Here is a 24,532-nt window from a genome sequence, read left to right as displayed (position 1 = left end):
CCAGTGGGACCCTCCACCAGATCAGAATCAGAATCACTTCCTGATCATTTTATTGTATCAATTTTTTTCTGTTTTATACTTGTGTGCTCTACTTCTTTTATACTTGGGTGCAGGAATCCGACCAAGGATTGTGACTGAGGCGTGGGACCTGGGTGTTACCTTTCACAGTCCCTAACTATGTCATCACAGATGGGGGCTGTGGGCTGGAGCTGTTTTTTATCAACTACATATGCTCCGCCAAGTTCGCCCCTTTCTGTCAGAGGCTGATCTTACAATCGCAGTCCATGTCCTGGTTACCTCCAGGCTGGAGGTTTTGCAACCTGTTGTATACAGGGCTTCCTTTGAAGCAAATCCAATGCCTACAGCCTGTACAAAATGCAGCAGCCAGGTTGGTCAAGGGGCTCCCGAAGTGGTCTTTGATCACTTTGGTGCTTCGAGAGCTCCATTGGCTGCCAGTGGCTGCTAGGGTGCACTTACAAGGTCTTGTTAACCATGTATAAAGCCCTGCATTTGCTTGGGTCCTGGATACCTGAGTACCCCCCTTTCTCCTGTGTCTCACCATTGGCAGACTTGCTCTCAGGAGCAGGGCGCCCTGATGGTCCCCAGCTACAAATTAGAATGTGCGGGGGCCAGGGCATTTTCAGTGGCTGACCCCTTGTTAATGGAACAATGTGCCACTGGAGATTAGTCAGGCTCCCACTCTCAATTCTTTCAAACACCTTTGTAAGGCGTTTTTATTTTCATAAGAGTTTTTTTTGGGGGGGTCTAAACTGGGTTGAGGGCTTTTAATGGATTTAGGCTGAGGGTTAATGGAATTGTCTTAATGTGGGTTGAGGGCTTTTAATGGAATTGTTTTATATGTGATTTTAAAGCGCCACGATGCCAGAAATGGTGAGGTGGCACTATAAAAATGTTTTAAATAAGTAAATAAATTTGTGCGTGTATTGTGATGGACATTGGCTATAAATAATAAAATCTTGAGATACTGAATAGAAAAAAAAAATATTCACAGAAAAGCATCTAGGGATCCAAAAACAAATAATCATAAAATTAAAGTTTCTGATCCAACAGAGGATTCCACATATAAAAATGTATACATACAAACCATGAGCAGGATGTTTTTCTGTGGGAGCAACTGATAAGTACACACTCCGTACTCCTATAGCTACTACAACAATAACAACAACATAATAATAATAATAATAATAAGTAATAACAATATTTAATAACAACTGTAATATTCAAGATGTGGTGCTTAATGTTCAGCATTTTTGTACTTCGAGAAATACCACTTCAGTATTTCAAGCATATGGATGATAATTTTTTAATTTTTTTCAGGTTGAACAGTCTAAAGTTCTAATTAAAGAAGGGGGTGTTCAGTTGCTACTAACAATAGTGGACACACCAGGATTTGGCGATGCAGTGGATAATAGCAATTGGTAAGCAGCTTCTAACTCAGAACATATACATTTCTTTGAAGTAGAACTGAATTCCACTACTATTATATTGGCCAGAAATATATTAAAAATAAGACAGTTGTACAAATTTTGTTACAATGTCTTTTTTAGTTTCTCCCTGATTAGCTCTGAGGTAATATTGCTTGCCTGCTCTCTATTTAAAATGTCAAGGGCCTAACTATAATTCTGAGATGTCACAAGTTAAAATCACCTGAATATTCCTTTAGTTACCTTAAATGTTTGTTTTATTTAAATACTATTACAATGAGTATATGCTCAGTCTGCTGCCTTCAGTTATGAACGTGTTAGGACTAACTACTGCAGATAGCTCATCCTTTATTTTTTTAGATGAATTGCCCCACAGCTTTGCCAGTTTTGGGGAGGTTTCTTGTGTCAATTCCATTTCTCTGGCCTCTCCTCTATTTTCACCAGTAACTTCTACTTACTGCCACCAGTTTCCTTCCTTTCCTTCTTTCCTCAACGATGCACATGACCCTTCTTTTTCTCTTACTGTAGCAGCTTTTCCTGTATTTCTACTAAGAGGAATAGTGTGTGGCTTTCCCTCCCTCCAGACTTTAAAGGCCCTTAAATAAAGCCTGAGATAGGTGGATGAGAGGGAGAGTGTGTTATTGTGCAGCCTTAGAACTGATTTGCATTCTAGCAGTAGCAGGTGTAATAAGGGTAGGGGAAAGGCAATGTATGTGCTGGTGGAAGAAGTTGGGAGAAGCTCTGGTGAGTGGCAAATTGCATGCCTGTTGTAATAATGCTTTCATTTACTCATCATAAGCATAACCCAATTGAATACGAATGCTAATCTTTAAGCTAGCTAGCTACAATTCTTGAAAAAGGTTAGATATGAAATATTCGAGTGAAAATACATTAGTCTGTGCATAACCTCATTAGTCATCTTTGTGAACAGCATATCTGCAGAATTCTTATATGCAGATTACTTAATGTTATACTGAACAACTTAATTTGGTGCCGTAAATGTTACAAGTCAAATGACTATTCTTAAACATTTGTATTTGTATATTCTAGCTGGCAGCCAGTTATTGATTACATCGACAGTAAGTTTGAAGACTATCTCAATGCAGAATCACGAGTGAACAGACGTCAGATGCCAGACAACAGGGTGCAGTGTTGCTTATACTTCATTGCTCCTTCAGGACATGGGTCAGTAGCAAATGTAATTTTTTCTCCTTCCTCTAACTTTAAAACTCCTCCAAGCACATGCGTTCAATCTACAAGATCAGATGTGTCTCAGCATAGGAATTGGAAACAGAATCTAATTTCATAAGTAATATCTATGTATCTGTTTATATCCTGTCTTTTTTCCTTCTTAAGGAACCCAAGGTGGCAAACATAATCCTCCTTCCCTTGTCAAAGACTAGCAAAGCTGACTTGCATTAAATCCAGAGTAGCAAAATGTGGGATTGTGTGCTAATTTTCTTGGTTCCTTTGGTGCCTCTTTGGTCAGTTAGCTTTGGTTCTCATAACGTAATGATTGTGTGTCAAAGGTTATCCCAAAAGATTCATCTCTTTCTTCATTACATTTAAGAGGAAAGAGTGGGAGCTTCGGTGCATAATAAAAGCCACATAATGAATTTCCCAGTTCATGGTATGGTATATACAGATTGATATACCTTTTCTCTGCCTTTTACATTCCCTTTGACTTTTAAAGATTTCTCTGTGTGGAGAGCATTAAATTGCATTTAATCCTGAGCTCTAAATACCTTAACTGGAATTTGAGACCAAATCTGTAACAATTATTATTATTATTATTATTATTATTATTATTATTATTATTATTATTTACATTTATATACCGCCCCATAAGTGAAGCTCTCTGGGTGGTTTACAAAGATTAAAACATTGAACATTTAAGAAAACAGATATACAAAATTTAAAACCTGTAAAAATATGAAACAGATGATATACAAAATTTAAAAACCATAAAAGCGTAAAACAGATAATATAGCTCCTGCCTATCTCTCCTCTCTCATCTCACACTATCGCCCCGCTCGGGCTCTCCGCTCCTCTGATGCCATGCTTCTCGCCTGCCCAAGGACCTCCACTTCCCTTACTCGGCTTCGTCCTTTTTCTTCTGCTGCCCCTTACGCCTGGAACGCTCTTCCAGAACACTTGAGAACTACAAACTCAATCACTGCTTTTAAGACTCAGCTCAAAACTTTTCTTTTCCCTATAGCCTTCAAATATTGAGTTTGTTCTGACTTTACACTGTTGGTTTTGCCCTACCCTGTGCCTGTTTACACTTCCCTGTGCCTGTTTGCATTCTCCTTCCCTCTTTATTGTTTACTACAACTTATTAGATTGTAAGCCTATGCGGCAGGGTCTTGCTATTTACTGTGTTATCTGTACAGCACCATGTACATTGATGGTGCTATATAAATAAATAATAATAATAATATCTGTTTAAACGGACATTGATCTGGGGTCAGTTAGAAAGCTCAACATGTACTGTTAAATGCCTGGGAGAAGAGAAAAGTCTTGACCTGGTGCCGAAAAGATAACAATGTTGGTGCCAGGCAAGCCTTATCGGGGAGATTGTTCCATAATTGGGTGGGGGCACCGCTGAAAAGGCCCTCTCCCTTGTATTAGTTGTATTAAGGTTTGGTCTGTATGAATATGTATATGAAAAAGAAAAAAAGTAATCTTTAATTGAAATTGGTTGTTTAGTGAAAGTGTTATAGAGCTTGTCACCTATCTGTCTGGAGAATAACTATTGACAATGAAAAACATGCCAGTGTTGAGCAACCTAAACGAACAGAAGGCTCATTATTAAATGCATATATGCCAGGCCTTGACTATAGGTGCATGTGACTCTTCTTCATTCATAACTTTATATATTACTTAAATTGAACATCAGCATGAGATTACATTTTTTCAGTCAATGTTGTCTCTAATGGTGATTATCACCTAACTGCCATTAAGAAGGATAGGCTTCATCCACTTTTGGTACAGCTTTACTTGTTTGTCTTAGCATTGCTAACACCCAAGTGTTCAAAGATTGTGGTAATCCTTGATTGTGACACTTGGAGCTTTTGATTCTGAATCCAAATATACTGCTGTCTTGGGAAAAAGTTGGAGGCAAGGCGCTGACCTCAATCATGAATCGATGATTCATGAACACATTCCTAGGTCATGGGGCCTGCCAGCTTTAATTTTCAGTTTCATCTGGATTCAGTTTCATCCAGTTTTCCTGCACTGAACCCCCAGACCAGAGCCAGACATGGAGAGAGATTTGCAGGGTTAGAATATGAAAAGGCAGGAGCTGGATATCGTCTGATTTGAAAGCTCGTGGACACGTTCCTTTTTTGAAAACTTCTTAATTGTTTTCATTTCAATAGACATTTACTAAAAATACTTTGAAATAACAGCTTAATTACTTTTGCAATGTAAGCAATTGTCTACTTTTGTTTACATAAGATTTATCTGTTTTCTTAACCCTTAGTTTTTTTTATGATGTTGTGATAGTTAGATTTAGTAAATGCATTTTTATATGCTATTTTGGTTCCCCTTTGCCTTGATTTATGATTATTTCTCGAATTAAATGAGAACTTTCCCTTCTGAATAACATGAAAGTGTCCTTAGAAACTTGTATCATGCTCAGAATTCTAAGAAGCCCTGTTCCTTTACCTAAATCAAACCTGCCTTGTTTGGAACAGGATCGGAGTCCGACTGACCGCCCTACTGGGACTGTGATGGCACTCCAGGCTTATTTTAGGGTTTAGCCAATTGGATAAGATAGGAAACCTCCCCAGATTAAAAATGCTGGCTAAAGCAAGGAAATGAAAGGAGGGGTGGGGCACTATAGTGGAAGAGAACAGGGTTGATTAACAGTTGGGACAATTTCCCTTGTACTAATTTCCTGTTTCAAGTGAAGCTCCAAGCCTGGGAGAACTCACACAGTACAGACTCTTGGCAGAGATTAACCTCCTGCTTCACGGGAGGGAAATGTTAAGAGATGATGGAGAGCAGCTTCTCAAGAGTCATTTTCCTTTACGTTGAGTCAGCAGGGGTAGGACTGCTTTATGCACTACGTTCATAGCATGTATATATAGCACATATAGTAAAACTATATTGTATATTAGATGTACATTTTATGTGGTATGCGTTGCACATTAGAGAGCCATGTAGTAGTTGGGGCTCCCTCTTGCAGGTATACTTGTTGTTTGTAATATGTTAAGCAGCCTCTCTTGCCTGTCTGGCTACAAACTATTGACACATGTTTCTGACCACACACAAGCGGGCAGCTGAAATACTGTCTGAATCTGGATTATTGAAAATTCAATGTTGTGAATTCTACAGATTATCAGAATTGTAGGTCATACAATTTGAACATTGCTTTGGGTGCTCCAAAGAAAAAGCTGTTTAAAATATAATAAAGAGAATACCTACCATAATATCCATCAGAGAAAAGGCTTGGGCTCTCTTATATTTTAGTCTAAACTATCAAGTTTAACTTGCTAACCTGGATAGGAGTATAAGACTCTTGCAATCCTGTACATGTGTACTCAGGAGTAAGCCCCTGAGATATAAGCACCTAGTTCAGTGGGGCTTGCCCCTAGTTAAGTGAATATAGCATTGCTGATCACAGAAAGCAAACATAAGAATATAGAATGTCTTTTAGATGAACAATCTGATTTTCTTACAGTTCACTTTATTAACTTTCCCATACCTGTAATTTAAAAAATCCACTCTTTTCATGTACTTCTATCAATGACTGTAACAGCATTATATTATGAGAGAGGGAAGTGCTTTACTACTCAGTTACTAAACCACTCAAGGATTTGTTGTTTATCTGAAACCATCTGTTTAAACATCACCTGGAAACCATTAACTAGCTACTGTTGGTTAGTGTAACTTCCTTCTGGAATGCAGTATAGCTAGAAAATGTGCTGCTAAATATGCTAGTTTGAGTTTTAAGGCCTTGCAAGAAAAAGACCTATGCATATACTCAGTAGGGAAAGACTGGATCCAAGCGTAACAAAAAAGGAGGGGGCAGAGGGGCTGAATTCAGCTCCACTAAATCGTACATAGTATTAACAAAAAGTGCTCCCCAACCAGTTTGTAGGGGATGTGTGAATGAAAGTCTGCATCTGCATGTCCATTGCCCTTACTAGATTATGAAGACTGAGCAATTTCAGGAGACTGTTTATTTGAGGCATAAATATCTTTTTGAAATTATGCAACCTTCTCATCATAGAAGAGAGAGCCATTGATCTGTAAACCTGGAACTTAAGAAGCACCTGTTCACTAACAGGGCCATCTGTAACCATTTTCTTATTATTTGCTCTGTTCAAGCTGCTCGCACTTGATATGTTGATTAAAGTTCAGAAGTATTACACACTCACTTTATGTAGTTTAGCACACCTCTTCTGTAACTGGTTCCTGGCATTAGAATAAAACAAGAATCAGTAAGTGTTCTTGAGTTTATGGTAAAACAACTAGACATTAAATGTAATTTTAAATATAGTTTGGAGAAGAATACCTAATCGCACCATGCTGGATCATACAAAGCGTTAATCTAATCCAGCCTCCTGTTCCCATAGTGTCCAGTGAAATACTTCCAGGAAGCCCAGTAGTTGGGCAGGAAGGGAACAGCCCCTCCCCCCTGCTTTGTATCCCAGCAGCTGATGCTTAGTTGTATACTTCCTGCAAACAGGATGGTTGTTACTATCATCATAGCATTATGCCATGCCTCATGGACCACTACATATTGTGGCAATGAATTCCATAAGTTACTTATGTGTTTTAGAATCATAGAATCATAGAATAGCAGAGTTGGAAGGGGCCTACAAGGCCATCGAGTCCAACCCCCTGCTCAATGCAGGAATCCACCCTAAAGCATCCCCGACAGATGCTTGTCCAGCTGCCTCTTGAAGGCCTCTAGTGTGGGAGAGCCCACAACCTCCCTAGGTAACTGATTCCATTGTCGCACTGCTCTAACAGTCAGGAAGTTTTTCCTGATGTCCAGCTGGAATCTGGCTTCCTTTAACTTGAGTCCATTATTCCGTGTCCTGCACTCTGGGAGGATCGAGAAGAGATCCTGGCCCTCCTCTGTGTGACAACCTTTTAAGTATTTGAAAAGTGCTATCATGTCTCCCCTCAATCTTCTCTTCTCCAGGCTCAACATGCCCAGTTCTTTCAGTCTCTCTTCATAGGGCTTTGTTTCCAGACCCCTGATCGTCCTGGTTGCCCTCCTCTGAACACGCTCCAGCTTGTCTGTGTCCTTGAATTGTGGAGCCCAGAACCGGACACAATACTCTAGATGAGGCCTAACCAGGGCCAAATAGAGAGGAACCAGTACCTCACGTGATTTGGAAGCTATACTTCTATTAATGCAACGCAAAATAGCATTTGCCTTTCTTGCAGCCATATTGCACTGTTGGCTCATATTCAGCTTGCAATCTACAACAATTCCAAGATCCTTCTCATTTGTAGTATTGCTGAGCCAAGTATCCCCCATCTTGTAACTGTGCCTTTGGTTTCTATTTCCTAAATGTAGAACTTGGCATTTATCCCTATTAAATTTCATCCAGTTGTTTTCAGCCCACCACTCCAGCCTATCAAGATCACTTTGAAGTTTGTTTCTGTCTTCCAGGGTATTAGCTATCCCACCCAATTTTGTGTCATCTGCAAATTTGATCAGCGTTCCCTGCACCTCCTCATCCAAATCATTAATAAAAATGTTGAAGAGCACTGGGCCCGGGACTGAGCCCTGCGGCACCCCACTCGTTGCCTCTCCCCAGTTTGAGAAGGTTCCATTGATAAGTACTCTTTGAGTCCGCTTCTGTAGCCAACTGTGAATCCACCTAATAGTTGTTCAATCTAGCCCACTTTTAGCTAGTTTGTTAATCAGAATGTCATGTGGTACTTTGTCAAAAGCTTTGCTGAAGTCAAGTTATATGACGTCCACAGCGTTCCCACGGTCCACAAGGGAGGTTACCTTATCAAAAAATGGGATCAAATTAGTCTGACAGGACTTGTTCTTGACAAATCCATGTTGGCTTCTAGTGATCACCGCATTGATTTCAAGGTGTTTACAGATTGACTTCTTTATAATCTGCTCCAGAATTTTCCCAGGGATGGATGTCAGACTGACTGGTCTGTAGTTCCCAGGTTCTTCCTTTTTGCCCTTTTTGAAGATAGGGACAACGTTAGCCCTCCTCCAATCATCTGGCACCTCACCGGTCTTCCATGATTTTGCAAAGATAATAGACAAAAGTTCTGAGAGTTCTTCTGCTAGCTCCTTCATTACTCTAGGATGCAGTTCATCGGGCCCTGGAGATTTGAACTCATTCAAGGAAATTAGGTGTTCTTTGACCAGTTGTTTATCAATCTCAAACTGTAATCCTACCCCCTCAACTTGTGCTTCACTTTTTCCAGGGGGGTCATAGACCCACTTTTGGGAGAAGACTGAGGCAAAGTAGGAATTGAGCACTTCAGCCTTTTCTTTGTCATCTGTTATTAATTTGCCATCCTCATTAAGCAGTTGAACCACCATTTCTTTCTTCTGTCTTTTACTACTCACATATCTGAAGAAAGCCTTTTTATTGCTCCTAGCATCCCTTGCTAATCTCAGCTCATTCTGAGCTTTAGCCTTCCTGACACCACCTCTGCACCACCTGTCTGTACTCTTCTTTTGTAGCCTGGCCTTCCTTCCACTTCCTATATGTATCCCTTTTTGTTTTCAGGTCATCTCTAAGCTTTTTGTGGAGCCACATTGGTTTCCTCTGTTGTCTTCTATCTTTCCTCCTTGTTGGAATTGTTTGTAACTGTGCCTTTAAAATTTCCTTTTTTAAATATTCCCACCCATCCTGCACTCCTTTTCTCATTAGGCTCATTTGCCATGGGACCTTACTTATCATAGTTCTGAGTTTATTAAAAGCAGCTTTCCTAAAATCCAGAGTACTTGTATGGCTACACTCAACTTTTGTCTCCTTCATAATCAAGAATTCAAGTATGATGTGGTCACTTTTCCGGACTGGGGGACACTGTCCGCTTCCTCTAAACCACAATATATAAATCTTTATGATGCCCACCCCCACTTGTCTTTTCCTGAACTAAAAAGTCAAACATTTTAGGCTTCCTCATAGAAAACTCTTGATCATTGCTTGCCCTTTTCTGCATTTAATCCACCTCTCTAACATCTTTTTTTGCAAGTGAGTGGCTGGAATTATACACAGAATTCCAAGTGTGGCTGCATGTAGATTTTTATAAAAGCATAATGATACTGGCTATCTTACTTTCAATCCCTTTCCCAATAATCTCTAACATGCAATCTGCCCTTTTCACATCAGCTGCACATAGGTGGTTTTCATTGAGTTATCCACCACACCCCAAACCCTTTTTTTCATTGCCAATTTGAATCTCATTGGTATATATGAAATTTAGTGTGTTGTGTGCCGTAATGTGCATCACATTACAGTTAATTATAGCGAACCTAAATTGGTAACGAAAATTGCCATTTTGTTGCCATTCACCTAGTTGAGACAGATTTTGGATTCTTTCGGTCTGCTTGAGTTTTCACCATCCTGGATGTTGAATCAACCGCAGACATGGCTAACTCATTGTTCACCCTTAACTCCAAGTATTTTATGAACATTTTATGAACATGTCACTGGTCCCAGTACAAACCCTTGTGTGACACTGCTTTCTGCCCTTCATTGATTTTTGGAATGAGATCATCAGTTTGCTGATGATAGCCAACTCTTCTTATCTGATTCAGGTGGGGCAGTGAAAGTATTGAATCAGTGGGGCTGTTTGCATGCCATGACAGCCCACCATGAAGGCTGCATGGGTGCAGCCACTATTTTAAATATGCAATTCCTGCTCGGGAGTTATCATATTGTGAGAACCCAGCAAGCATAGGTCATGCAATTTGGCGCCTGTGAATCGTCGTGGATTAACTAATTCATTGCTAGCTGTGACATGTTGTCTGAACCTGCTACTGTCTTGAGCTCAGTAGCGGATTGGATTAAGGCCAAGAAACAAGCTCAATCCTTACAAGGTAGAGCTACCACTGATTAGTGGTTCATCTGCTTGAGGAGGAGGTGGTCTGGATGGAGTTGCAATCTCCCAAAGGACCAGGTCAGCAATCTGGGGGCGCTGATAAATACAGCTTTGTCATTGGAGCTGAAGTGGCATCCATGACACTGAACATATTTACCCTTTAAAGCCCATTGTAGCTTGTGTCCCTTTAAAGCCTGTTGTGCCTTGACACCTGGGTACCTGAAGGGTCGTTTTCTCCTATAGAAATTGCTGATACATTAAAGTAATCTGTTTGAAGCCCTTCTGGTGCCCCCTCCACCCACCTTTGGAGATTCAATGGGCAACTATCACAGAGAAGACCTTTTCAGTTCTGGCACCCTGCCTTTGGAATGCTTTGTACAGGAGGTTCATCTGGCACCTACTGTCATATATTTGAGACCCAGAAGAAACCCTTTTTAATTTTCCCAAGCCTTTACAAATCTTGGTTAAATTTGGTTTTATTCCCTTGCTGAGATTGTATGTTTTTACTCATCTGATGTTTTTTTATTGATACATTCATTTATTATTATTTGTATTTGCTAGCCACTCTGGGAGTAGGGTACAATTTTTCCAAATTAATACATTATGAAATGCCTATTAATTCCTATCCTCTATTTTTAATTCTTTAATCAAATACTGATTATTAAGAGGAGCTCTTTTATCCCATGAGTCTTTGGTCTAAGTAAAAAAAAATTAACATCCAATTATGTTATGTATATAAGGCTGATCTGGTAGACATAATGGGTTGACAATTTTAAAATATTATAAAAGGTTGGTGAGGCAGCCCTCTACCCCCTCTAAGGCAAGCTGTTTTTTCTTCACACTAATGTTTATATAACAAAAGAAGAGCCATACTGAATCAGACCAAAGGCCTATCTAGTCCAGCGTTCTGTTCACACAGTGGCCAACCAGTTGCCTGTGTAAGGACCACAAGTAGGACATGAGTCCAACAGCACCTTGCCATTCATGTTTCCCATTAACTGGTATAGAGAGGCAGACTGCCTCTGCTATATATTACCTACAGTACCAGTTATGACTAGCCATCATTGAGTGTTTCAGTGGTGGAAAGGGGAGGAAACTGGAGAGGCCAGGATACACACTGTTCTGAGGCCTCTTCACCTTCCTTCCCTAGCCTTGCGAGATGCTTTTGAAAATGCAGGGTGGTTGGATGGGGAAGCAAATATCACCTCCAGCACTCCTCCTGCCCTGCATTGCAATAGGATTACGGCCTTAGTTTCCTCCTCTGTTCCAGCTATTAAATAAGAAAAGAAAGCTCTCATACTTCACTGCTTTCACGGGGAATATTTAGTCATGTGGATTTCTGCAGGGTTCACAAGAGTCACTCTTTCTTTGACCAGTATGTGCAAATCTTATTTTTAGCTGCTTTGGAGAAATGTATTTGCAGAAATTGCAATGCTTTTTTTTTCCTTTTTCAGACTTAAACCTTTGGATATTGAGTTTATGAAACGCCTGCATGAAAAAGTGAACATCATTCCACTTATTGCCAAAGCAGACACACTTACACCTGAAGAATGCCAACAATTTAAAAAACAGGTGACTGAAAACTTCAATATTAAAAAGTATTTTATGCTTTTATAACTATTGAACATCCCCTACAATTTAAGTTATAGTGACAGGATTTAATACGCAAAGTAATTTACAGTATTTTAGCAAGACAATACATATTTTGGATGGTAATTATCTAACTTCTTCCCAAAGGCAAAAAGCATGAGTGGTGTAATACAACTCCTGACAAGGGAAATACGTTTACTGATCTTATCTCAACAGTGAATGTTAATGCTTTCCATTTATGCTTAAAAATGAATTCTCTTAATTACCAAGTGAAATAAATATCACATTATCAATCTAAAATGTGTTTGAAATTTTGCCAGTTTTGAGCAGGGATGTTAAAGTTAGAGATTTGTCTGGCATGTTTTTTTCCTAGACAGTAATACTTAATCACTGCTGTAATGTTTACTTTTCAAAGGTAGTGGTATACTTGCGGTTGAAAAATAATACAGTGCACTAGTTTGTGGTTTCTGTATGCAAGACTGTGATTACCTGTAGGGCAGGTTGTATGCCTTAAGGATAATCTAGTGAAATCCTGTTCACTGATAGAAAATGGAATTCTACTCTCTGCCCCAAAATTTAGCTTACAATTTAATTCAGTGCCTAATGTAGCATTCATTGTGAATCTTGAAGTGGCAGACAACATCGTGGATTATTGTAGTATTTCTTATGTCTGTCGGCTCAACTGCCTTGAGCTTTACTAACATCTGAGAAGCTCATGGATCCTTCTCACATGATTATGGGAGATTTTATGTAAAACAATGAGCAGTATGAGAGAGTAATAATTCCTGTGTATACTGTACGCATAGACACTTTCAAATCCAAGGTGCATTTCGGAACCAATAGCAGTGATGGACAACCTGTGGCATTGTTTTGTACTCCAGCTCCCATCAACCCTAAATATCAGCTATGCTGACTGGTTCTGGCAAAGGTTGTAGTCCTCATTGGGCTATTTTGGGTTTCCCCCTATACTATGCTTTTCAGATCCAAAGACTGCTAAAACCTCCCTCTTCTGCATGGATGGTGCTGCTTTGGCTGCATAACGATGGACAAGCACAAGAATTTTAGTTTGCTATATATTGCCATGCCCCCGTGAAGGACAGACTTTTCTATTTATACTCAAACTAAGTGTGGTTAAAAAATTCCACAATAAAACAGACATCCAAAACAAACCACTGTGGGGTATGACTGCTGTCCTGTGCATAGCTACCTGAATGTAAACTCCATTGCACTTGGTGGTGCTTGCTTCTCACTGCACAAGTTCAATTTGTAAAACACATGGAGTTTAACAAAAGATCTTCAGTAAGCTGAATGCAACCTTTAGCTTTTAATTATAAATGCAAGCAATCTTGGAAAGAAATGTTATCATTTAAACTGCTAGCATGAAGCAGGAACCCCACCAAAGAAAAGGAGACATATCCAGGCTCTGCTTCATTATTTTCCTCTTTCTCTGACTGTATGCTATTCTGTCACAAACAATAGCAAATGTTAGTGCATAAACTTTACTGAGAAGTGCAAGTTTGTCTAAAAAATGACAAATATGTAAGCTAGTTTTTAAAAACACCTTGTAAATGGGGAATAGAGAAATCATATCCATATTCTGGCATAGGATTGTTGTATTCAACTTCCAAGCCTCACTAGGGATTAATGTAATTTATTTGTGAAAGCAGAAAGTACACACCCTGCTTCATAGGCACGTCCAATCATTATTTCAATCTTCTATTAACAATATTTTTATTTTCAGATAATGAAAGAAATCCAAGAGCACAAAATTAAAATATATGAATTCCCAGAAACAGATGATGAAGAAGAAAATAAGATGGTTAAAAAGATAAAGGTACAAAAAGTGACTTGAAGCAAAATATTTAGAAATAGAATTTGCCCCTCACACAAAACACAGATTTTGCATGCACAGAACGCTGTGCAAATGGGCTTTCTCACAGTGGAGAGAGCTAATTCCACAAAGGGATGTTCATGTAGAGCTCTTTGCTATATTGAAGCCACCAGGCTTCTATACATAGTCCCCTAAAGCATGTGCCAGAAGCTGTAACTATGCATTTGGAAGTTTTTACTTCTGCTCTACAGTTTACTGTGTTGTTCAAACCCAGAAAATTGTCGTTAATCTTAACTATGGCTAGTTGTAACAAGCCTAGTTAAAGCCATAGTTTATGAATCTGGCTTATTTTTACTAATCAACCACAGTTTAGGGTTCAGAAATCATACTAAACTGTGGTTAATGTAAAACAGATATGGAAGCTGCCCTTTCTTTTATGTGAAGTATCCAGGTATCCAGGATATGTGAAGTATCCTAGTATTCAGGTGGTCACCCATACATTAAAGTAATTTTATTTCCATATTAATAAAGCCTTAAAAATGCTGTTGCATAGCTTAAATGAGATTAATATTTTCAACCTATTAGTTCCTTTGCAATTCTGCTTCTATGAATTGGTGTCTTTTAATTCTTAAGATTTTAAAATGTAAGTACTGAAGAGAGCCTATGGCACCCCCTGGTGACTGATACACTATCACATATAATGTAAATTCTTCATGAAAATGAAAGCATATCAAACTAGTTGTTTTAGAAGGGTGTTAGCCCCTCATCCTTTCTCTTCTCCATTCATTTGTTCTCCTTTCATTCACTGGTTCTGAAGGGGGATAGTGGTGGTAAATTGTTTCAGTTCTTTTTTGGTGTGATACAGGGGAAATGCCCTGCAGAGGTTATTGCAATGTGAAGAACGAGGAAAGCTAGTAATTACTAAAAAAAAATGCCCATTGAGTTCAGAATCATCTGCTCCAACTGGCAAGAGTTCTGCAAGGTCTCAATCAGAAATCTGTCCCATCTCAACTATTTGAATGTTTTTGGTAGGAGATTCCAAAGATTGAACCTGGGAAACTGTGCATGCAAAGCATGTCTTCTGCCATGGAGTTACGGCCCCTGTCATAGAATCATAGAATAGCAGAGTTGGAAGGGGCCTACAAGGCCATCAAGTCCAACCCCCTGCTCAATGCAGGAATCCACCCTAAAGCATCCCTGACAGATGGTTGTCCAGCTGCCTCTTGAATGCCTCTAGTGTGGGAGAGCCCACAACCTCCCTAGGTAACTGATTCCATTGCCGTACTGCTCTAACAGTCAGGAAGTTTTTCCTGATGTCCAGCCAGAATCTGGCTTCCTTTAACTTGAGCCCGTTATTCTGTGTCCTGCACTCTGGGAGGATCGAGAAGAGAACCTTGCCCTCCTCTGTGTGACAGCCTTTTAAGTATTTGAAGAGTGCTATCATGTCTCCCCTCAATCTTCTCTTCTCCAGGCCCAGTTCTTTCAGTCTCTCTTCATAGGGCTTTGTTTCCAGACCCCTGATCATTCTGGTTGCCCTCCTCTGAACATGCTCCAGCTTGTCTGCGTCCTTCTTGAATTGTGGAGCCCAGAACTGAACGCAGTACTCTAGATGAGGCCTAACCAGGGCTGAATTGAGAGGAACCAGTACCTCACGTGATTTGGAAGCTATACTTCTATTAATGCAGCCCAAAATAGTATTTGCCTTTCTTGCAGCCATATCACACTGTTGGCTCATATTCAGCTTGCGATCTACAACAATTCCAAGATTCCTTCTCGTTTGTAGTATTGCTGAGCCAAGTATCCCCATCTTGTAACTGTGCATTTAGTTTCTATTTCCTAAATGTAGAACTTGGCATTTATCCTATTAAATTTCATTCTATTGTTTTCAGCCCAGCACTCCAGCCTATCAAGATCACTTTGAAGTTTGTTTCTGTCTTCCAGGGTATTAGCTATCCCACCCAATTTTGTGTCATCTGCAAATTTGCTAAGTGTTCCCTGCACCTCCTCGTCCAAATCATAAATAAAAATATTGAAGAGCACTGGGCCCAGGACTGAGCCCTGCGGTACCCCACTCGTTGCCTCTCCCCAGTTTGAGAAGGTTCCATTGATAAGTACTCTTTGAGTCCGATTCTGTAGCCAACTGTGAATCCACCTACATAATAGTTGTTCCATCTAGCCCACCAGCTAGTTTGTTAATCAGAATATCATGGGGCACTTTGTCAAAAGCTTTTCTGAAGTCAAGATATATGACGTCCACAGCGTTCCCACGGTCCACAAGGGAGGTTACCCGATCAAAGAATGAGATCAAATTAGTCTGACAGGATTTGTTCCTTACAAATCCATGTTGGCTTCTAGTAATCACTGCATTGATTTCAAGGTGTTTACAGATTGACTTCTTTATAATCTGCTCCAGAATTTTCCCAGGGATGGATGTCAGACTGACTGGTCTGTAGTTCCCAGGTTCCTCCTTTTTGCCCTTTTTGAAGATAGGGACAGTGTTAGCCCTCCTCCAGTCATCCGGCACCTCGCCCGTCTTCATGATTTTGCAAAGATAATAGACAAAGGTTCTGAGAGTTCTTCCGCTAGCTCCTTCATTACTCTAGGATGCAGTTCATCGGGCCCTGGAGATTTGAACTCATTCAAGGAAATTAGGTGTTCTTTGACCATTTGTTTATCAATCTCAAACTGCAATCCTGCCCCCTCAACTTCTGCTTCACTTTTTCCAGGGGGGTCATAGACCCACTTTTGGGAGAAGACTGAGGCAAAGTAGGAATTGAGCACTTCAGCTTTTTCTTTGTCATCTGTTATCAATTTGCCATCCTCATTAAGCAGTTGAACCACCATTTCTTTCCTCTGTCTTTTACTACTCACGTATCTGAAGAAAGCCTTTTTATTGCTTTTAGCATCCCTCGCTAATCTCAGCTCATTCACAGCTTTAGCCTTCCTGACGCCATTTCGGCACTTCTGCGCCACCTGTCCGTACTCTTCTTTTGTAGCCTGGCCTTCCTTCCACTTCCTATATGTATCCCTTTTTGTTTTCAGGTCATCTCTAAGCTTTTTGTGGAGCCACATTGGTTTCCTCTGTTGTCTTCTATCTTTCCTCCTTGTTGGAATTGTTTGTAACTGTGTCTTTAAAATTTCCTTTTTTAAATACTCCCACCCATCCTGCACTCCTTTTCTCATTAAGCTCACTTGCCATGGGACCTTACTTATCATAGTTCTGAGTTTATTAAAATCAGTTTTCCTAAAATCCAGAGTACGTGTATGGCTACACTCAACTTTTGTCTCCTTTGTAATCAAGAATTCAAGTATGACATGGTCACTTTCCCCCAGAGTTCCCGTAACTGCCACTTTATCCACTAAGTCATCCCTATCGGTCAATATCAAGTCAAGGATTGCCGATCCTCTAGTTCCTTCCTCCACTTTCTGTAGGAAAAAGTTATCATGTTTCAGAAATTTCCTCTCTTGTTTATATCCAACTTAGATAATATGTGTATTTAGAGGGATTACATTATGTATATTGATCAGTTTTGTCTACCTTATACAAGGAAAAATGCTCTTTTTTCTTGTAGGATCGTTTACCTCTTGCTGTAGTAGGTAGCAATACTATAATTGAAGTCAATGGCAAGAGAGTTAGAGGAAGACAATATCCTTGGGGCGTTGCAGAAGGTAAGTTCATAGAAAGTCTGTGTAATATTTGCATAAATGGGCAAGAAGCTTGTCCTTGTAAGTTATATATTTGAAATGCCTTACCCTGAAGCTTTTTTACACTATAAACTGAGGGATTACCATTGAGGGAGCCAGGTTCAGGTGAGAGTGAAGGAGGAAGAGGCAGTACAGAACATTTCCTCCTGTACCCCACCCAGATGTAACTTGTGACTGGAAAGGGGCCATCTCATTTTAAGAGCCAGTAACAGAGTAGGGGCAGCAATGGGAAAGTATCCCTGTCTCGATGAGGAAGAACCACTCTGTGCCCCATCTCCTGAACAAATTCATCACCGAGGCTGTTGCAGTTGTACCAAGAAATGTGGTTAGGCCAGCTTTTCAGCTTGTACTGTGGAGCAGTGGTAGTTGAGGAAAGAACTATAATGGACAGAAGGTTGCAGGGCTCCATTTGTTTGATTTGTATTCTGTTTTTCCAGATGCCTAGGGGAAACACGCAGGTAGGACGTGAGGGCAATAACCTTCTCTCTCACACTAAAATGATGAAGGGACTGGGGCATCTTCCTTATGAGAAGGAAGATGGAAAGATTGGATGTTTAGATTGGAAAAAAGGAGGCTAAGGGGAGACCTGATAGAGGTGTACAAAATTATGCAAGGTATGGAGAATGTGGATAGGGAGTCATTTTTCTCCCTCACCCATAATACTAGAACCTGGGGTCATCCCATGAAGCTGATTGGTGGGAGATTCAGGACAGATAAATGAAAGTATTTCTTCACACAGCACGTAGTTAAACTATAGAATTCACTACCACAAGATGTGGGGATGGCCACCAATTTGGATAGCTTTTAAAAAGGGTTGGATAAATTCCTAGAGGAGAAGGCTATGAATGGCTTCTAGTCCTGATGGCTGTATGCTACCTCCAGTATCAGAGGCAGTAAACCTATATACATCAGTTGCTGAGGAACATGGGTGGGAGGGTGCTGCTGTACCTTGTCCTGCTTGTTGGTCCCTGGCCGACAGCTGGTTGGCCGCTATGTGAACAGAGTCCTGGACTAGATATACCCTTGGTATGATCCAGCATGGCTCTTTTTAAGTTCTCATGAGAGAGAGAGAGAGAGAGAGAGAGAGAGAGAGAGAGAGAGAGAGAGCTATTGCCCTTAGGGCAGCTATCATCTTTGTTTGGTTGCAACAGTTTTGTATATTTTTATTTTAACCTATACTGCCATCTTAATAATCAGTCAAATGTAATAGTTGAATAGTAGATTTGCTTCACTCTGCTATTTTTCTTCAACGTTAGTAGTGATGATGGTAAACAGAGGGCTAGCTTCTATGTCCTTCCCCCAGCTCACTTGCTGCTGCAAGATGACTGTTCTCTGTATAAAAATGCAGTATTTTTCTCCTACAGTGGAAAATGGTGAACACTGTGACTTCACAATTCTAAGGAACATGTTGATAAGGTACGCAAGTAATGTGCAACACTGATTTGGAAATAGACTTCAAGGAATAGGGTTTTTTTGCTAAATGGGATAGAGGAAGCCTTACAGTTACAATAAAAAGTCTATTGCAATTCCATGTATTGGAGATATCCCTTTTACTTTACAATATTGTATACCTTTTTGCTATCACAAAGTACAAACGGCCTATCTAGCTGTTATAACAAGTTGTCTACGTCATTTGACATTGAGTCTTTAAAATTTCTGGACCATATTGGAAGACAAGAAATAGCTATCTGTTTGTAACAATGCAAGCAAAGGAAAACTATTTTCAAATGCCTGGTTATAAAAGTCAGCAATTAATATCTCTGGATGTTTTGGAATTTGAAATTGATCTATCGATTGATGGGATGTATAGACTTCCTTTTGCAAGCCTAGAATCTTGACATTAAGGCCTGAAGTATATTGCATTTATTTGATACTATTAACGAAATGTACATTGCTGATGAGTTGTCTCTTTCCTTAAATAGAACTCACATGCAAGACTTGAAGGATGTCACTAATAATGTCCATTATGAGAACTACAGAAGCAGAAAACTGGCAGCTGTTACATACAACGGCGTTGACAACAACAAAAACAAAGGGCAGTTAACAAAGTAAGTAGTGGCTTAAGTGGCACTATGACTTTTCTCACAAATTTATGGGAAATTTTGGAATAGATGTTCTGCCATCAAGTTAAATCTTTAAGCGCTCACGCAATACCAAAATAATAGTTATGATGACTATATGCTTCCTCTAGTATCAGAGTGACATGCCTCTGAATACTAGTTTCTGGGAACATTGGTGTAAGAGAGAGAAGGCTCTTGCTATCACTTCCTTCTTGTGGAGTTTCCCAGGCCTTCTGGATGGCCACTGTGGGAAACAAAGATGCTGGACTACATAACCCTGTGGTCTGATTCAGCAGGGCTCTTATGCTCTATGCCAGTCTTCCTCGACCTGGTGCCTTCCAGATGTTTTGGACTTCAATTCACATCAGCCACAGCTAGCAGGGAGTTGTAATCCCAAACATCTGGAGGGCACCAGGGGAAGGGTGTTCTATGTGGTGCAGTCTTATGCATATCTACACACAAGTAAGTCCTATTGAGTTCAGTGGGACTTACGCCAAGATAAGGTTTGCAGTCCTAATTGTTAAATACATATGTTGTTATGATTTCCTTTTAAAAAATACTACATATAACAAAGATGTAGATGAACTGCTTGAATACCAGTTGAAATTTGGAGAACTTTAGCTACACTCATAGAGCTTCTGTATAAGTTGTAGGCTTCAGTGATGTGAACTTATTTTAAGACTTTACTTCAGTATTTTTTAAAACATTAACTGCTTTTGGTTGTGTGTGTGTGTTGCTTTGAAACTCAGTGGGGAGAATGGAAGTTGCTTATCAAATTGTCATTCCATCCTCCTGCCACTTTGGAAAGAGAGGCAATAGTGCAGCATCTCAGCTAAATTGGGTTTTAACATAATATTGCACATCCAAGATATAGCTACTTGGGAGCACAGACGGCTTATGTCTTATAAAAAATTAGAGGAATGTGGAGTTCATCGGATCTATCCAGAAAAATGCCTATCTTAATAATTGCTACATTTTTATCCTAATGTAGGCAGAGCTGCGAATCTGCCAAGTAGGACTTCCGTAATACTTAGTATGGTTATAAATGCAAGGGATGGAGAGGGGAATAGAACGTGAAACCAAAAGTGAACAGAACATATTCATGCAGTCCTGACCCTGAGGAAACTTCCGCTGCATGCATCCTCTGCCGTAGAAGGGCAATACCTAACATGGCAGCAGCAGCAGCAGCCTATAAAAGAAACCCCATTTGGAAATATTTTGTTTCTGTACCTGCTGTGATTGAAATTGCCTAAATTTTATTTTTTAAAGAACTTTACATTTATCTAAAAATGGAAATAGTTAACCATTCAAAAATCCATGTGCGTGTTTTGCTAATGTTGTTTGTTCTTCTGTTTAGTTTTCTTCAACAATCTTATTAGTACATTTTAAAAGCCTGTTTAGTGGTGGTGGTGAGCCTTGCACATCGTGACTAAAATATCATTAATTGAACAGTTGGAACTAGTTCATCACCTGAATGGCTTCACAAGTTCATTCAGCTTCAGTATGAGAATGACCAAATTATCATCCAATTTTTTTTAATGAAAATTAAATCTGAAAACAATTCAAAATAATTGCTTAGTCTTTAGTGTATACTAACCTTCTAAATGAAACCTCCATCTCTGAATATGTATTAAGGTTATATTAAACAATAATGTAGTTCTACTAAAAATGATGATTCAATAGAATCTTCCTCACTAATGATTTAAACTGTGATTTAAATCATTAAAATCAAGTCCTTTCAGAGAGGCAATTTAAATCATGATTTAAATCAGATTTAAATCAAATCAACCATGCTGGAAATTAGATTTTATCTACTCTTGTACATATCAGCATGTCTTATCGTTAAACTTTCTGCCAGGCAGAGGGAATTTACATTGAATAGTTCATAATGTAGAATATGAGCACGAATAGAATGAAATCCACATTTCTGTCTTAATGTGCTGTAGATTGAGCTCAGGGTGCACAGAAACTATTAGTGGACTTGGTTCTTCTGATGGGGGATAATTGAATCTGTACTTACGTATAGAAGAGCTAGTGTATTTGTTACATAGATCATTTTTTAAAAAAATTATACATCGGTATATAACAGCCTTGTCAATAAGCCTCCAAGAGTTACTAGCCTACAGTTATTACTTTTTAAAATTTGGATGAAACAAACACTTAGTCCCTACTTTTCCAGTCCCTATTACGAGAAAAAAAGCAGGCTGGACGTTTTTCTTTAATGTAGCTGATAAGCACAGCAGACTGGTGGTGGCAGGGAGCAATCCCCACCTTCACCACCACCTCACTCAATCCCAATACGTTGGAGTCCTGGCTTACTGTGACTTCCAAACTTACCTCAAGTGTCATAGTCCTGCAGCCTTGCCACTTTGCATTTTACGATTTCCATACAATTTCCATAGAACATAATTAAGCTTAACCATAAAAGTAGGTACTCCTTTGTCTGTATGAGAGAATATTTCTTTGCTCGGTAAAATTGTTTTCCTTTTAGAAACACACAGCGGTACACAACAGAGTGGTGAGTTGACTCTTGATGGCAAAAGTAATAATGCACCATAAAACTCACCAAGTGTTGTAAATAGGTATATAAAAATATTATGTTTCTGCTGCCAAGTGAATGTTCAGTGTTTTGGTAGGTTTGCCATCAAGTACTAAAAAGTTATTCTATTGAGGAAAGAGCAATTCTCTTTTAACTTATGGTCTTTTCAGTTGTCCAACATGCAGCATAGGGATTTTTCCTTTATAAAAGGAGTTTTCCTTCATACAAATGAAGCTTGGCCTGCTTTATTCAGACATTGTGGATGAGGCACTGCCCACTTTTCCACGTTTCTGACACAGTCTTATATCTTAGTTTGGGATACCCATGTCAGCTTTTAGGTAAATATTAATTTTTTTGGACATGAGCTTGCTTTAGGAAATGAATTATTAACTAATGCATAGAGCATGCTCTGTCTGGGTTCGGTATATTGAAACCTGGAGCAACTTTTCTTAATTCAAACATTCTTTAGCAGACACTTTCTACTGAGCTCAGTAAACAAGTTAATATTCATGAACATGAAGCCTGTACAATGCTTTCTGCTGACCAGCATTTTTACATTTAACTTGAGGATGTAGCTGAAGAGTTTTGAAGTAGCCAAAATCCTAGTTTTAGGGGAATGATCCTGTTTCATGTTGTCTTACCCCAATATAACCCAATATCATTATATTAATAATTTGATTCTTCACAGCAGTTGTCTTCTGGAAGGACAACTAGAATAATCTCTTTAGCAAACAGTCCTCCACTAAGGCAGGCTTTTAATTTACAAAATCAATAGACCTTATATGCTTGACAAAATCCAAAGACAGGTGAACTAAAACTTCAGACTTTACATTAGACTTTGGGGAAGCCAGATCAGGACATCAGAGGGCAAACGGGTATGAAGTTGGATCCATACTCTTAAATCTGTGTAGGGGTTATCTTTGGTCTTTGAGTTTTTTATGCATTTGTTTATTCAAAGGGTGATGGGGTATTTAAAATGTTGGGCAGAATAATTCTATGATCCTGGTAAGATGACTACTGTTGTACCTGTGTTCGCAATGATGCAATCTAATCGGGATACTATACTCAGCAACTTGGCATATGTATTCTTTTATAATTGTTTCTAAATTACTTTAAGATTTTAAAAATGGGAAGTGGTGTACAAATATTCTTAAATAAAGTCCAGCAAAACAGGTACCAACTGTACAGGTCTTCCCTTATTTAGTGTTTTCACCAGATAACTCACCATCAACAGTGTAGGGAGCATCAGACAAGATTCTCAGCTTCTCATAGGTGCTTTGCTAGATATGGGGCTGAATTTTTGATACCAACAGTGCTGGCAAACTGCTATAGTTGTTTCTTGTGTTTAAAAACCTGGAGGATATGTTTTTGTGCATGCTGTGGAAAATGAGGACTGTCTTCTAAGGTATCACATTGGGGAAAGGAAATGTTGCATAGTTCTGTACAGGATTTAAACCTCACACTGTAGACTGGGTTATTTAACCTACTGTGGATTATTGTGTTGTCTGTCAGTCACCATTGGTTATTTTGGTTGCCTACAGAATTACGTGGCAAGAGTGGTTCAAATTGCTGCTGCTCTACTCCTGCCGGGTGTTCTCTGCGTAATGGAAGCAGCTTACATGGACTATTTCAGTAGTGTTGATGGGGGGTGGGTGGATGCCCAATTGGTGACATCTTAAATAGTCTATTTCAGCAGTGTATATGGGAGAAATGTGCGATTGCACTTTAGCGGTATTGGGAACATGTTAAAGCATCTATTCCAGTAATATCTAGAGGGGGAAATGAGTGTAAAATCGCTACTACGATATAGTGCACAGTGGGGAAAGAAGCCTATATCCAAAATGTACTACTGCCAATGGGGGAAACACAAGGAATGGATGAAAATATAAGATTTTCTGGGTGTGTCGGGTGCCTCCCTATGAGAGGCATCTCTGTATGAGATTTTGTCCCGTTGCTACAAATTTTCAAGGTTTTATAGCCCCCTACCCTCTTTTTGGTGCACATGGGGGTTTCACTCCTTTGTGTGTATTGTACAGGGTTTTGATGGTGCATTGGGTATCTCCCTAGGGGAGGCTGTGTATGAAGCTTCAAATTTCCAGCGCTTTAGAAACAACCGCCCCCCTTGGTGATGCTGGAAGCTCTGAACTAAACCCCTGTACTTTACCCCACCTCTCCCCTCTCCTCAAAACTTCTGCTGCGATTGTTGTCAGTGGATGAAACACGGCCACTGCTTGGATGGGAGGACTGCAGCAGGACAGGGCAGGAGGATGACTCGGATGGCACACTTTGTCTTAATAAGCTATGAACAGTAGCT

The 24,532-nt window shown here is 39.6% G+C and overlaps 1 protein-coding gene across 1 annotated transcript in view; it reads left to right on the top strand.

Moving 5' to 3' along the window:
- Positions 1–24,532, top strand: part of SEPTIN7 (septin 7) — a 203,186-nt gene that overhangs the window by 169,907 nt on the left and 8,747 nt on the right. The window contains exons 4-10 of the mRNA XM_063123435.1: positions 1,339–1,439; positions 2,496–2,630; positions 11,948–12,065; positions 13,825–13,917; positions 17,487–17,583; positions 18,984–19,035; positions 19,542–19,667. Coding sequence (XP_062979505.1) covers positions 1,339–1,439; positions 2,496–2,630; positions 11,948–12,065; positions 13,825–13,917; positions 17,487–17,583; positions 18,984–19,035; positions 19,542–19,667 — 722 coding nt within the window. The remainder of the gene's footprint in view (positions 1–1,338; positions 1,440–2,495; positions 2,631–11,947; positions 12,066–13,824; positions 13,918–17,486; positions 17,584–18,983; positions 19,036–19,541; positions 19,668–24,532) is intronic.

This window comes from Elgaria multicarinata, chromosome 1 (assembly GCF_023053635.1).
Source record: "Elgaria multicarinata webbii isolate HBS135686 ecotype San Diego chromosome 1, rElgMul1.1.pri, whole genome shotgun sequence".
NCBI classification, from domain to species: Eukaryota; Metazoa; Chordata; class Lepidosauria; order Squamata; family Anguidae; genus Elgaria; species Elgaria multicarinata.
Note: the sequence above shows the minus strand (reverse complement) of the source record. Positions and strands in the feature narration are given on the sequence as shown.